Below are 15,127 nucleotides of genomic sequence, written 5' to 3' on the forward strand. Positions count from 1 at the left end.
ACCTTTAACAGCATTCAAGTATGCCCGCAAATCCTTCTGAAGTTTGGTTCCTTCGCCCTGTAATACCAAAAGACAAAAGTTTCAGTTGTGCAGAAGTTTATTTACTTAAAGACTTCTAGACCAAGGTTAATGTGATAAAGTCATCTTCTAATGTTTAAAATTCTGTACAGCAAAAATGAAAATGAGCTCTAGTGCTAGTGTCCTATGTTTGTAGCAGTAAGGTAAAACAGAGATATTACATATGCAAGCATAAAATCTCAAAGATGAAATTACCTCTTTAAACATGTAACTTGATGTGGAATCAAAATGTATTTGCTAAAATGAAAAGAATTGCTATACAAAATCTTACACATGACTATACACTACTGCAATGTTAGTTGATAACATACTCAAAATCTCAGCTGAGGTTGCCACAGTTTTCCAGAATGACCTTGTAAGCACTGAATCGAACTAGCATTTAAATCTAACTAATCTCACTGATTCCCTCACACTAAACGGCATTCGTTCATAAGATACCAAAAAGGTTCTTCACATTTGTTCTACCAGATAAAAGTTGTGTCCTGTGGAGAAATGACATGTGCATGGTTGTTCAATGAAATTCATCCTTCAGGTTATAAACAGCACTGTAAAATATCCTTTGTTTAGTCTGGAGTACAAAAACAACAGTCTTGAGAGATGTGATCAATCACTATACTTTCCTGGTAAACCAAAAAAAGTAGTAAGCTTAATTACCTATAGCTGTAGTTTTTCTCCTTATAGGTGTTGCTAGTGTATGATACTAAGAACAGCAAAATTACCCTATAGCTGTTTTATGAGTAATGCAGTCTGTTACGATTTCCCCAGAGTATTGTTTACAAATAAGTAAAATCTACTTTCTTTAAAAATAAAAATCACCAAGGGACTATAGTTCCTTTAACTTCCTACGTACCTTCAACCCATACCGTTTTGCCGATTGTTTTTTTCTGGACACAAGCACACTGATTGGCTTTACCTGCTCCATTCATCTTCGCTTCACTCAAGCTTTCTCCAGTCCCCTACCCTATCCCCATTTCCTACCCACCCCTCCAATGCCTAAACTTATTCCCAAATAGCCACTCCCCCAAAGTAAAGCAATCCTATCACAGCTAAGATAAATCCAAATTTATATCATTCCAATTATCCAATTAAACTGTATCATACTAACTTTGGTTCATAGGTGTTTACTAGAATAATGACCACAAAAGCTTTTTTAAGCCTAGCCATGGATCACAAATCTCTGACGAGTTCCGATACCCTTGACAAGTGTAAGCATCAGCCTGGGATTACCTGTTTGCATCAGAGACATAGGTGTCAAACCAGGGATGAATTTCCGGTTTCCCATCCAATTGTCCAAGTTGCACTTGAATTGGATTAGGGAGGAACTCTGCTTCACATTGATGGGGAGCCTGTTCCATAGACAGGGTAGTCTCTGGGATACAAACCTATCTCTCTAGCAGGTCCTACTTATATCACAAGCAAGGTTTAAGTCTTTAGAATGTCTAATTCTGGTACTGTTTGTTTTGTGGATATGAAGGAGGTCCTTCAGAGTGGGGTCTAACAATGCCCTTGCTTAAATACCTGCTACTTTACATCTTTTAGTGCAATAAAGCATAACCTGACAAAAGAAGAGTTTTAAATCCCCCACATATCAAAAATCAGTTACAACTAACAATTATTCTACCCACTCATAACACTATTACTTTAACTTAGAAATATCTGAAACATTAGTGGTAAACAATGACAACTTTATATCCATCAATCCTGCTATTTTTATTACAGCTCACATAACCTCTTACCATACAGAACTTAACAACACACAATCTACTTACACTAACCCCTTAGCAGACCCATTACAATTAAAACATACACATTACATAATGCAGCAACTATTTATGATCCCACAAACATAAACCATGCACCATTTACCTTATTCACACAACAATCCTACCCTAATGTTACAAAGAAATATAATACATTTATATCAAAACACTTAAATTTACACTTCACATTGCATCACAGCTCATACTTAGTGGAGACATTCACCCCAACCCTGGCCCTCAAACAAATCCAACCCATCTAGATCTTCAGACCCCCACCCATCCTCAACAACTATTAACTCTCTCCAGAAAAGGTACAGACTTACTACTACTTAACATAAATCTCAGGAGCATCATGAACAAAATTTAAGAATTGTATGCCACCATACTCTATATACAGGAAAATAATTTTCTTGGGTGGAGAAAGCCAGGGTACCTTTTTGGCTAGGATTATATATGCCCAAGGGCCAATAGCCTAGTACCTACCTATGAACCTACTCAAGATAAAGCCCTTATAACAGAAACCTGGCTAAAACTAGACATCTGTAATAAATAAATACTTCCCCCAGGATACAACATACATAGACTAGACAGACAACAGAAAAGAGGTGGTGGTATCACCTGTCTTGGTGATATCACCTGTCTATACAAAAACAATCTCAACTTAGAAACATTACATCTAACCACCCCAGACTTTAACAGCACTGAAATACCATTTACTAAACTAAGAATTAATCCAACGAAACATCTGAACATAGTGGGAGCCTACATCCCACCTGGGAACAATATGACTACTCTAGAACACATCCTAAATTGAACAGCAACATCCCTTCCTCAGGAAATAATTATAATGGGTGACTTTAATGTGGACTGGCTTTCCTGCATCTCTCAAAATTCCTCTGACTACATCAACCTACACAGTTTCTCACAAATAATCCAAACTTGTACTAGAGTAGACAAAACATCAAATAAATAGTCAGTCCTAGACTGGATCCTTACAAACAACCCAAATTTATCCCTACACTCTGGCTGTCTCTGAGACAGCCTCAGTGACCATATTCCAACTTATATTATCAGACACCGAATAAATCCACATAAATTTACTACTTACCATCTAATCCGAGATACAAAAAAATTTTCTCCCAAGACTTCATAACTAGTTTAAAAAATGCAACTGAGTACCACTCAAAGATCTCCCCTTAGTTACTGCAGTTGAATACTTTAACTCACCTTCCTCAATATTCTAAACACCCCCCCAGAACAATAAGGATAAAATCCAATTACGTCCCCTGGCTAAGCAAAGAAACAAGATCTCTGTTAAAAACTACAGACAAAGCCTGGGAGAAATGCCTCAATGACAAAAGTACAACAAACAAATAAACATATCTAAAATTATGAAATAAAGCTAAAAACATATTAAATAGGTCAAAATAAATTACTTTAGCAGTGCCTAATCAAAAAAAAAAAATAGATTCTGGGTTGCCATCAAAAAAATCCTACAGCCAGGACAAAGTAGTAAATCCTACAGCAAGGACAAAGTAGTACTCCCTCCCTAACACTCACCAATACTAAAGACAGCATAGCCTCCCAATTTAACAAATACTTCACTGAATCCATACTAGCCCTCACTGGTAACTGTTCGTCCCCTACCCAGACTCACATAGTACCCAAGCTAAATCCCAATAACTTCTCTTTTCAACCTGTCCCAATAAACATCATAGTTAAATATCTCAAAAGGCTTAAACTTACTATACTTGCTGCCAACTATCTACCTGCTGAATATCCAAAAATCTCTGTAGAAGCACTATCCTATCCAGTATCCATATTAATAAATCAATCCATCTCAGAACAACAAGTCCCTAAAATTTGGTAAGTGTCACATATCATCCCACTACATAATGGTGGAAACTGGACAGAATTATCAAATTATCAGCCAATAGCTATACTATTACCATTATCAAAAATGCTTGAGAAGTGCAGCCAATCACAACTCTTGAAATATCTAATAACCAACAATCTTCTAACACTCAGTCTGGTTTCCATCCTAATCATAGCACTACCACTGCCCTTGTTAACTTTATTAACATTTGTAACCACCATCGCAATGATGGCAATTTAGTTTCATTCATCTTTTTTGATCTGTCCAAAGCTTTTAATATTGTCTCCCACTCTAAACTCTTAACTACATTATCGGAACTTAAACTTAGCCATTCTGCTTTCACTTGGTTCCAGCAATATCCAACTGCATGCCAGCAAGCTGTAAAATGGCAACAAAATCTCTTTTCATTACTGCCTGTAACCTTGGAAGTTCCACTGGGATCTATCCTAGGCCCTCTCCTTTTTATTATCTTTGCTAACAAATCTTCATACTGCCACCTCACTTGCCTCCAGAGTTCAATATGTGGATGATTCCACCCTGATTCGTGCTGCCCCAACACTACAAAACCTCCAAACATTCACCCAGCAGTTATTTAATGCTTGGCTAAACAATGCACAACTTATATTTAACTCTACCACAACAAAACTCATGCTCTTCTATACAACTAGAGCTGCAGACATCCACCCACCATTGAACATCTCATCATTAAACCATACAATTATTTCTCCAGTTTCCCCAGAAAAATTACTTGAAGTGGTCATTGACCATAATATAAAATTCAACATACACATATCACAGACTATAAAAAAGCTAACAAAAAACTAGGAACCCTGTACAGAAATTGACACTTTCTAAATAAATCTTCAAAGGCCACTATAGCAAGAACCCATCTTAGTTCTATGCTACTATACACCTCATAAATTCTTACACACATAAAGAAATCTGACCTAGCAAAACTTGAAACTTGCTATAAAAAAATTGCAAAGTTTGCTGCAGTAAAAATTTCAGATCACATCATTGTTTGGCTTGCAAACTATCCTGGCTTGAACTACCAAATCTACTTGCATATAATCAACTCACCATCATTCATCGAATACTTCAAAATCTACTAATACACTAGTCCAATAACAGGATATTGCATTCCAGTAACAAATTCTTCCTAAATATATCCAAACCTAACAAAGCAGCTGGAGTTTCCCTTTACTCCAGCTGCATAGCCAACACTTGGAATACCCCTGCCCTTATCCATCAGAACTACTAACACTTCCAACTTTAAAAAAACAGATGAGTCACGGAAGCTAAAGGAACACAACCTGTTATTTTGATATTTGAACAGTATCCCTCTACTATGCATATGTACACTTGCTTGTTTTCTACCTATGATCACAGTATTGCTATTCTGTGTGACTATATGATTGTACCAGTGAAATGTGCAACATGTACTTTCATTTTGTACTTGTATTTGAGACTGAATCAATATTTGTATCTGTACGTTTTGTATGTACCTTACAGTTAGGTTTACTATCAAAATACCGAACATCACAATGTAAACCGGTCAAAAATGCAGGTTAAATGTTCGATGTGCTGCATATTAATTAGGTGACATTGCCGAATTGAAAAACTGAATATTTCGAATTCATCAGTTTTTGATGTCAGCCAGGATATACTTACCTGCCACAACTTCCTGCTTGCTTTACAGCAGCACAAATGAACACAGTTCAGTACTGCACAACAATGGAATTCACATTTTTGCAGGGTGGGGGGGGGGGGTGCTAGCCCCCCCACACCCTGCAAACTATATATTCCAACTCCGAGATTGTACTACAGTCAGGAAAAGGATAAATTTCCCAATTTGCACTGTACCACAATCTCTATTTGTAACATTGAACACACAGCAGCGAATGCACAGTGGCAATCGCTGCAACTTACACTCGGAGAACTGAAGGTCAGCAATATGGGAATCAGTCAACTGACATTCAACATTCCAGTATTCATTGAACCTTCATTCTTCATTTTGATAGTAAACCTTATGGTTATTTATAAACGTGAATCTCTTCTCTCCAGGCCTCCAAAAAGGACATTATGTCCAGTCAGACTTTCCCAGTAAACAAATGTAAAATAAAATAAAATAAAATATCTTTTATTACATTCAAGCTTAATCACATTGCTTATGGAGTATATCCCAAATGGAACACAGTATATGTAATCTGATAAGGCACTTGCACAAAGGTACCAGTACCTCAGATACTCTTGAGGTCATAACAACCAGTGCATTTTTCTTTGTACGGTGACATTTCTCCACTGTGGCTTGAATCAGGGCACTTAAACTTAAAACCCAAATCATTCAAATGAGTCACTATAGGCAGCAAAGAGTTACTGAATAAGGATTTTTTTTATTATCTCTACTAATAAGACACCAAATACATGGTCTGAAGCCACAATATAGATAAATATCAGTAATAACCATTATATCTTTGTCTATCTACAATACAATTGTAGAAGGTCCACAGTCATCTGGGGCCTTTGCTTCCTCTCAGGCTATGCAATGAAAAATAAATGAGTAACATAGAGGCAAAAAGAAGTATTCAAAACAGGTCATTAAAAAGAAAACACTTTCAATGAAAAGAAACAAACGGCTACAAAAACACTGGTGTCATGAAAAAAAGAGGACATGACCTTGGGAATGGGGGAGGGAAAAAGTACAGTTGTGTACCTACCACAAATGTAGATGTTAGAGTGTATTCACTGTTGCAGTCATTACTCTTGGGTTGCTACCCGCAGTCGGCCTGAATTCCAAAGTCCTGGTCTGGTGTCGGTTGCTGTCGCCTTTTCCCTGATGTCAGTGTGCCAGGGTATAAAAGATGCAGCCGACGCCATTTTCTTCAGTTTTTCTTGCCCCAGATGTCAGGTGCCCCCAAAAGGGTAGGCTAAAATTCTGCTTATAAAAAAGCATGCACTAACATAAACAATACCTTCATCTACAAGCAAATACACCACATAGGTTGTATAGAATAGAGAAGTACAGATAAGTCCCAGCAATGAAAGCGGGATGGTGGGAGGGTAACCTGGACTGCAACAGTGAATACACTCGAACACCTACATTTATGGTAGGTACACAACTGTACTATGTTCATAGTGTTTCACTGTTGCAGTCATTACTCTTGGATTGAATCCCAAAGCTGAGGTTGGGTGGCTGGGCCTAAACAGAATTAGGAGTGGCTATGAGGCCCTGCAGAACTGCAGTGGCGAAGCCTGCTCTGGATTTAGAGTAAAGGGGCTAAGTGGTAGTGCTTTGTAAAAGTGTGCACTGAAGTCCAAGTTGCAGCTTCCAAAATGTCCTTAGTTAGTACTCCTCTGAGGAAGGCTGCTGAAGTAGCTGCTGCTCTGGTTGAGTGTGGCCTGATGCCCTTGGGCACTGATTTGCCATGTTGAGAATAGCAGAAATGAATGCAGTGGGCTATCCATTTGGAAATAGTCTGCTTTGAGATAGCTTTTCCTTGAGATCCTGCAGCATATGCCACTAAGAGTTGCTCAGATTTTCTGAAAGCTTTAGTTTTGTCCAAGTAGAAGCGTAGCTGTCTGTGTATGTCTAAAGAATGCAGAAGTCTCTCCCCCTTATACTGTGTGTTCGGATAAAAAGTAGGCAAATGAATTGTTTGATTAACAGCCACATTGGACACTACCTTAGGCATAAATGTTGGGTTTGTCCTCAGAAAAACCCTGTCTGGATGGAAAATTATAAAAGGTTCAACCGCCATTAGTGCCTGTAACTCTGAGACTCTTCTTGCTGAAGTTATTGCTAAGAGCAGAGCTGTTTTCCATGATAAGAATTTTATCTCAGCTGTATTAGCTGTCTCAAAAGGAGGCAGTGTGAGTTTTTCCAAGACAAAATTGAGGTCCCATGCAGGTATTGGTGATCTTCTTGGGGGTCTTATGTTTTTGGCCCCTCTGAGGTTCTGCCTTAGTAGAGGATGTGAAAAAATAGGTGGATCCATATTGTAATGAGCTGAAATGGCAGAGGCATGAATTTTAATCGATGAAAAGGATAGGCCTTTGTCCAACATCTCAGTTAAGTATTGTAAAATCTGAGGAATATTTGGTACAAGCATGTCAATTCCTTGTGCCTGGTTTCAAGCACAGAATCTCTTCCACTTTTCTGCATATGATTTTCTGGTGCTGGGCCTCCTGGCCTCCAGAATAACATCCATAACTGCTTTGGAGAGAGGTGTATTCTGAGTGGTTACATTATCCGCCATGCAGCCAGATTTAGGGTTTTGAGTTGGCTGTGCAGTATCTGATTGTTCTGTTGGGTCAGTAAATGAGGAATTTGAGGCAATGTCCAGGCTGGGCCTTGAGACAAGCTCTTTAGGACTGGGTACCAGTGCTGGCGTGGCCAGTCTGGGGCAATCAGGATAATTTTTGGCTTCTCGTCTGACCTTTAGGAGTACCTTGGGGAGGAGAGGTAGTGGAGGAAAGGCATATACTGTAAGGTTTTTCCAGATGAATGATAGAGCATCCACTTTCCATGCTAGCTTGTGATAAGTCCTTGTGCAGAATCTCTGTAGTTGGCAATTGTGGGGGGAGGCAAATAGATCTATGTCTGGGCGTCTACATTTCCCTGTTATTATGTTGAAGATTTGTGGATCTAGTTTCCACTCGTGAGGATCCATGAGGTTTCTGCTTAGTTCGTCTGCCAGAGAATTTGTCTTTCCTGGCAGGAATTGAGCTTGCAGGTGTACTTGATAAGTCAGTGCTGTGTTCCACAAAATCATGGCTTGTCTGCAAAGGGGGTAGGAATGCATGCCTCCCTGCTTGTTTATGTACCATATGACTGTAGTATTGTCCGTCTTTATCAGCAGTTATCCTGGATGAAGGAGATCCTTGAAAGCTGTCAGAGCATTTTGTACAGCCAGTATTTCTTTTAGATTGGTATGAAGATGCATTTGGCTTGTGGGCCATGTGCCCTGAATACATTTTCCTGCCATGTGGGCCCCCAAGGCATAATCTGACGCATCTGTTTTTATTGTCTGCCTGGCAGTGGGTAAAGTGAAAGGCTGTCCCTTGTTGTGGTGACAGGCCTGAGCCCACCATCGAAACTCCTGTTGCATGCAGGGAATGAGTGTAATTGATTTTTCCAGACTGTGGCAATGTTGAGTCCAAACACTTTTTTGATACCATTGTAGTTTCCTCATATGCAGTCTTGCATATGGAATTAACAGAATGCAGGGTGCCATGAAGCCCAAAGCCTGCAGAATTTTTCGTGCAGATAACTGGGTTTTTGTTGCCAACATTTTGAAGTAAGAAGTCAGTTGCCTTTGTTTGTCTGGCATGAGATAAGCCGTCTGGGCAGTTGTATTTAAGCTTGCACCCAGGAATATTATCTCTTGAGAGGGTACTAGTTTTGATTCCTTTTTGTTTACTGTGTACCCTAGGCAAATTAGTAATCTTTTTACAAACGCCAGATGTTTTAGTAAAATGTCCTTGTTCTCTGCTTGAATTCCTCTTTGTCTGCAGAAAGCAATTACTGGTGCCAGGCATTTTGTGAAGGCCCTGGGTGCAGTAGATAAGCCAAAGGGCAGTTCAGAGAATTGGTAGTGCATTGATCCAGATATGAATCTGAGTTATCTTCTGCAAGACTGTCTGATTGGGACATGCAGGTATGCCTCTTTTAGGTCCAAAGTTACAAGCCAAGCCTTCTTGCCCAGCATGGGCAGAAGCTGCTTCATAGTCAACATTTTGAATTTTGGAACGTCCAGAAAAGTGTTTAGAATAGACAGGTCCAGTATTGGTCTCCAGGCTTTGTCCTTTCTGGGTACCAGGAAAAGTCGTGAGTAAAATCCTTGTCCCTGCTCTTGTAGTTGTACTCGCTGAATGGCCCCCATGTCCATGAGGGATGAAACTTGCTTTTGTGCCTCTGCCCATTGATTGTGTGGTAGGTCTGGCATGCCTCTTGCCTTTGGCAGGGTGTGAAAGTGGAACTTGTAGCCTTGAGACACTACATTCAAGACCCAATTGTCCTGGGTGATCATGTGCCAGTTTTGTGAAAAAAAGTGCCAGTTTTCCCCCTAAGGGAGCTTATAAAAGGTAAGTGCTTGGTACTGGTAGAGGAAAGTCATTGGGACTGTTTCCTGTAACGTTGAGATTTGTCTTCTCCACTTTTGGAGGTAGAAGCACCCCATTGCTTAGGCCTTGGAGCTGGGATCTGCCTCTAGGGCATCTGTACCCGTCTCTTTGTGGCCTGTCTGACACTGGAAAGGACCAATTATTTGAAGGCCAGTTCCTGCTAAATCTAGGTGGCTGTACCTGTAAAAAATCCTTAACTGTCTGCATAGATTTCGCTTTATCCTCCATTTTCTTCAACCCCTCTTCTGCCTTAACACCAAACAAAGAATCATGCTGTAATGGAGCATCTAATAATTTTGCTTTAACATGATCAGGCAGATTCTGTTCCTTTAATCAAGCATGCCTCCTAATCACAGAACCCATTACAGCGGCCCTACAAGAGGCCTCCAAAGAATCAAAACCACATTGCAAAGTATGTTTTCCAACTTGTTCAGCTGCATGCAATAAATCCTGCATTTCCTTGTTTTCAGGACATTCAGAGTTAGTCAACATTTTCTGTTTCAGTAGTGACATTAGGTATTGTTGATATTTAAGCATATGAAACTGACAATTTAAGGCCTTACAGCCAAAGTAGCAGAAGTGTAAACTTTTTCCCCCATCTGTCCAGTGCCCTTGAATCCCTATCAGAGGGGACAGGGTTTTTAGCAGTGGAAGCCTTGACTCCCTTAGGACCCTGAGATATGGTTTCTGGGTCAGCAGCAGTGTTTTTATAAAGAAATGTAGTATCTGTCTGGCTTAACCGGTGCAGGGGATATAGAGTCTGGAGACAGGCCGCACTCTGAAAAAACATCATCTACAATGTCCAGAACAGGGGGAATAACGAGGGGCCTGTGCTGAGGAAGTAAAAGAAAATCTCTGAGCCTTTTCTTAGATTCTGAGTAATCCTGGCTCTCCCAATGAAAGTGCTCCCTCATGGTATGCAGGGTTTCCCTGAAAGGAGAAATCTTCTGGAGGAGAAGCTGAAGGAATAGATTCTTCAACATCAGAATCCTCATAGGGAGGAAGAGAGTATTCCTGATCAGAGGAGGAATCAGAGGAAATGGAAACCTGATCTGAAGATTCATATTCTATCTCTTGCCTAGGCCTCTTATCAGGAGGGGGATGGGAACCCTTGATCAAAGTAATAAGGTCTTCAGCCATTTTGAGCATTTGTTTTTTAGGCATGGACGCCTGTCCTGGAGAATGCTGTACTTGTTTCTTTGTCTTTAGAGCTGCTTTAGTCTTTGGCTTGGAAAAAGATGGCTTTACATACAACTGAGGATCCAATACCTTGAGTTTCCAGAGGCCCAGTCGGCTCCACGTGGGAGTCGGAAGCAGCCTGTGGCTCTGAGTTAGCAGGCATCAGGGGCTGCGAAAGCACCTCACTGAAAACCGGCGAACCGATGACAAGCTTAGCGGAAGCCTCATTGTCGGTTTTGGACCTCGGATGCCTGCCCTTGTCTTTATATTTGTGTTTTTTTAGAAATTCCGGTCATTGGTTGCTCCGATGGCATTGTATAATTGAATCTTCAGCTGAAGTAATGAAAGGCAAAATCGTACCGACGCTTTATAGTGCGTTGGTTAAATCTAGCACAAAACCAACAACAAGCAATGTCGTGGTCAGGGTCTAGGCAAGGAATACAGTAAGAGTGAAAATCCTTATGAGGTATTTGCTTACCACAAGAAATACAATTGTTAACTTTTTTCTGACATCGGTCTGGAGCAAGAAAAAAGTTTCCCCAACGGGGTACTTAGCTTTAATGAAGACTTTGGATCTGAAATTCGATTTCTAAAATCTCAGTAGTCGGCTGACCGACACTTGCGAACTGCTTTTGCTTCGGGCACCGTGCGGCAAGAAAGACTGAAGAAAATGGCGTCGGCTGCATCTTTTATACCCCTGGTGCACTGACGTCAGGGAAGAAGCGACAGCAACCGACGCCGGACCAGGACTTTGGAATTCAGGCCGACTGCGGGTAGCCTGCCAGCAGGATAACCCAAGAGTAATGACTGCAACAGTGAAACACGATGAACATCAGTGACTTACGTGTGCAGGACATTAGACTCCATTTCAGCTCATGGGAAACAGGAAGTGTGTGTTATGCTGAATGCTATGTGCACATATGAACAAAGTGTGCGATAGGAGAGAGAACTCAAGAGTGACTCCAGGCAGAAGAAAGACAGTAGAAAGGAAAAAGCATGAAAGCACAAGTTCAACTTCCATTTTAACACATTGCCTGTAACCAAGCACTGTAGAAAGAATAAGTAAACAAAAAGGTAAAATAACAAATAAGAAACTGAACAAAGCCATCAGAGATAAAAATTAAATGCAACATGTCAAGAATATAAAAGCAAGAACAACATGCAAAACAGCACCAGTGGTAGCAAAACAATATTTGTCAGTTGTAAGTAAAACAATGATGGCAAGTTAACACTTGTTAGCTGTATGAGTCAGACAAAAGAGTTTTTTAGGGAGCACTTGAAATAAGCAAGAGACACAGACTCCCTCTGCAAAGGGAGAGATGAGACAAAAGAACAGTTTGCTGGTGTGGAGGAAATTATAGGTGAAATGACAAAGCTGGTGGCTACATGACAAAGAAAGATGAGGGTGGATGCAAATGAGAACAAAGGGAAACTTACAAGTAAAAGGTAATTTTAGTGAAGCAGAAGAGAGAGGTAGGGCCAGGAAGTAGTAGCTGAGAAAGGGTAAAAACGGCATGGAGTACAACAGAAGTGGGACTTTCAGAAGAAATAGAAAAGGGAAAAAGATAGTATAAATGATTAGTCCAGATAAAAATCACTTTAGCTAGCAGATCTGGGAGACTCTGTCTGACAGCCTTACTGTTTGGTGAATAGATGCCTTGTTAAAGTTTCAAGTAGTTTATTCAGTTTAGTAGGTAGCTGGACAAGTGTTCTTGTTCTAATGAAAAGGAAAACAGAAAGTAAGAAATTCACGACAAGAAATGAGATAGGATAGCAAACAATGAAAAGGAGGAAGGGCCTTACATGCAGGCAGAGGTTTAACGAGACACGGACAAGGTCAGAATGAGGTGTTGATTACTGTGGGAGACTCAACCTCATGAGCTCTTATTTGGAAATCCTGCATGAGGAAAGGAAGTAAGGAGTTTGGAGGTCTTGAGTAGTCCTGGTCAATATGGTAGTTTAGTTTACACCTTTTCCTCACAGCAAAAGAAAATAAGGTTAAATTCTGACGCACAGGACATGTCTTTGTGAAATTTACATGTTTTTCCCATGTCTGTGTGGATATTCAACCACACCAAAAACATGCCTGTGGACTCGTTACGCTGAATTACCAAGTGTGTGTGTGTGTGTGTCTGTCTGTCTGCTTATATATGGGTCTGTAATTTGACTGAATGCCCATTTGACTGAATCCTAATTGACAGAAAAATGCAGAAGTCTGCAGATGTTGATCACAGGACTTATTAGTGAAGTGGGTCTAGAACAGTATCTTTGGATTGGCAATGACCATTGCCATGTTGTATTCTCAGATCTGCATGTTTCTTTTTCCATTTGTGTACTTGCACTGATTCATTGTGTGTAGCATTTTTTTCTTGTCTCCACTGGTACACAACCAGAGGCACAGCAAAATGATAGGCATAGTTTTTATTCAAACTAAAGGGGTGGCGAAAGCCACATAACTATGGGCTAGGCTTATAAATGCCCTTGGGCAGATAGCCTAGTATGAACCTATGAACCTATGAACCTATGAACCATGGATTTATTACAAAGTAACGCAGCATGTGGGGCAAAGCCACCACCCCCTGCAAAAATGTGTTTACATGACACTTGTTGTGTAGTACATGTTGTATCAAATGAGATTTTTAGTCAATAACAACAACAATCCCAAAGGATGGAGCAGCTAAAAAACAAAACAATGAAATCAACCACACTGGTTGAACAGTGATCTAGCCTTTGACCATCACATGTGTACAGTAGTGAGGAAATCATTCTGTGTAGTGCAACTTATAAACAATGGGCTAAGGAAGTCAGTGTTCCACTGTATTTGGCTTTCATCAGACCTATCATTGTATAATGCCCTTTTTAGTATGTACCTAGCCAACAATTGGAGAGTCCACAGAAGTTCCTCACTAAAAGAATACTGGACATAAGTAACATGTCCTGTGGAGACTGCCTCGAGGGTCTAGCCCAGTATTCTGTCTGCTACATGCTGTTGAGCGGAGACATATGCCTGGTACACAAGTCAATGTCAGATCTCACCCTGATGGACCTCCTGCACATCTGTAAAACAAACAGCATCAGATATATCTGTTTTAAAGACTTAAACCTTGCCTGTGATATAAATAGGACCTGTTGGAATGACCGGTATGTATTCCGAAGACTACCCCTTTTCTGGAACGGACTCCCCATTCATTTAAAGGAAAGTTCCTCCCTAACCCAATTCAAGTATAACTTGGATAATTGGATGGAGAACAGGAAGTTCGTCCCTGGTTTGGTACCTGTGTCTCTAATGGATCTAAATGGTTCATCTTCCAGGCCACTGCTTGTAAATATTTAATCTCCCAAATCCCTGTTTACACTTATCAGAACTTGTCAGAGATTTGGGATACATGGCTAGGCTTAAAAAGGCCCTTGTGGTTGTTAGCCTAACACAAACCTATGAACCTAAATGAGTGAATACTCATTTGAATGAATCCCATATGACTGAATTTAGTTGTATATAGTGTAGGTAAGTAGGAGAATGCAGGAAATTAATGTTTGAATAAAAAAGTGGTGATTGTGAAGAAGGGCAAGACTGTGTTATAGCAGTTGTTCTGAATATACAGGTGTTTGTGGGTTGGGGTTAGGGAAGGGGACAGAGAGAGTGATATGCACATTTTGTGTTACCTGTATTCCATGACCTTTTATCTTGTGTAGTGCCAAAAGACGAAAGCGACAATAAAGTGTGGCTTTCGCTAATATTGGTGTTCTCTTCCATTTCTTCCCTGTTCAACCAGTGTGGTGAGATTTTTAGTCAGATGTGTTCAGTGATTGGTGATACAGTCTAATGAGCATTCAATCAAATCACACACATGTACATGTACATATATTACTACATCAAGAGATATTGAAAACTCATAACAGAGGATCACAAATGGTAGAAAAATAGACACACTCTCCAAAAACTGAAAGACTCGTAAGACTGAATCACAAAACACTGAATACTTCTCTCCCAATAGAATAGACCTCTAACAGTAAACCCCAGCTAGAAAAAGAAGATCAAAAATCATCTTGGCAGTGATACAGTTAGTGACGTAATGTCCAGGGTTAGGATTATGGCTAGGGTTAGGGTTAG

General features: G+C 40.1%; 1 protein-coding gene across 4 annotated transcripts in view; it reads right to left on the reverse strand.

Moving 5' to 3' along the window:
• BIN1 (bridging integrator 1) overlaps positions 1 to 15,127 on the reverse strand; it is a 2,421,789-nt gene that overhangs the window by 1,605,486 nt on the left and 801,176 nt on the right. For all 4 annotated transcript variants that reach the window (XM_044060666.1, XM_044060667.1, XM_044060664.1 and 1 more), the window contains exon 3: positions 3 to 57. In XM_044060666.1, the coding sequence (XP_043916601.1) occupies positions 3 to 57 (55 nt within the window). The remainder of the gene's footprint in view (positions 1 to 2; positions 58 to 15,127) is intronic.

The sequence above is a fragment of the Protopterus annectens genome, chromosome 2.part0, assembly GCF_019279795.1.
Source record: "Protopterus annectens isolate FY-2018-M chromosome 2.part0, PAN1.0, whole genome shotgun sequence".
Taxonomy (NCBI): Eukaryota; Metazoa; Chordata; order Ceratodontiformes; family Protopteridae; genus Protopterus; species Protopterus annectens.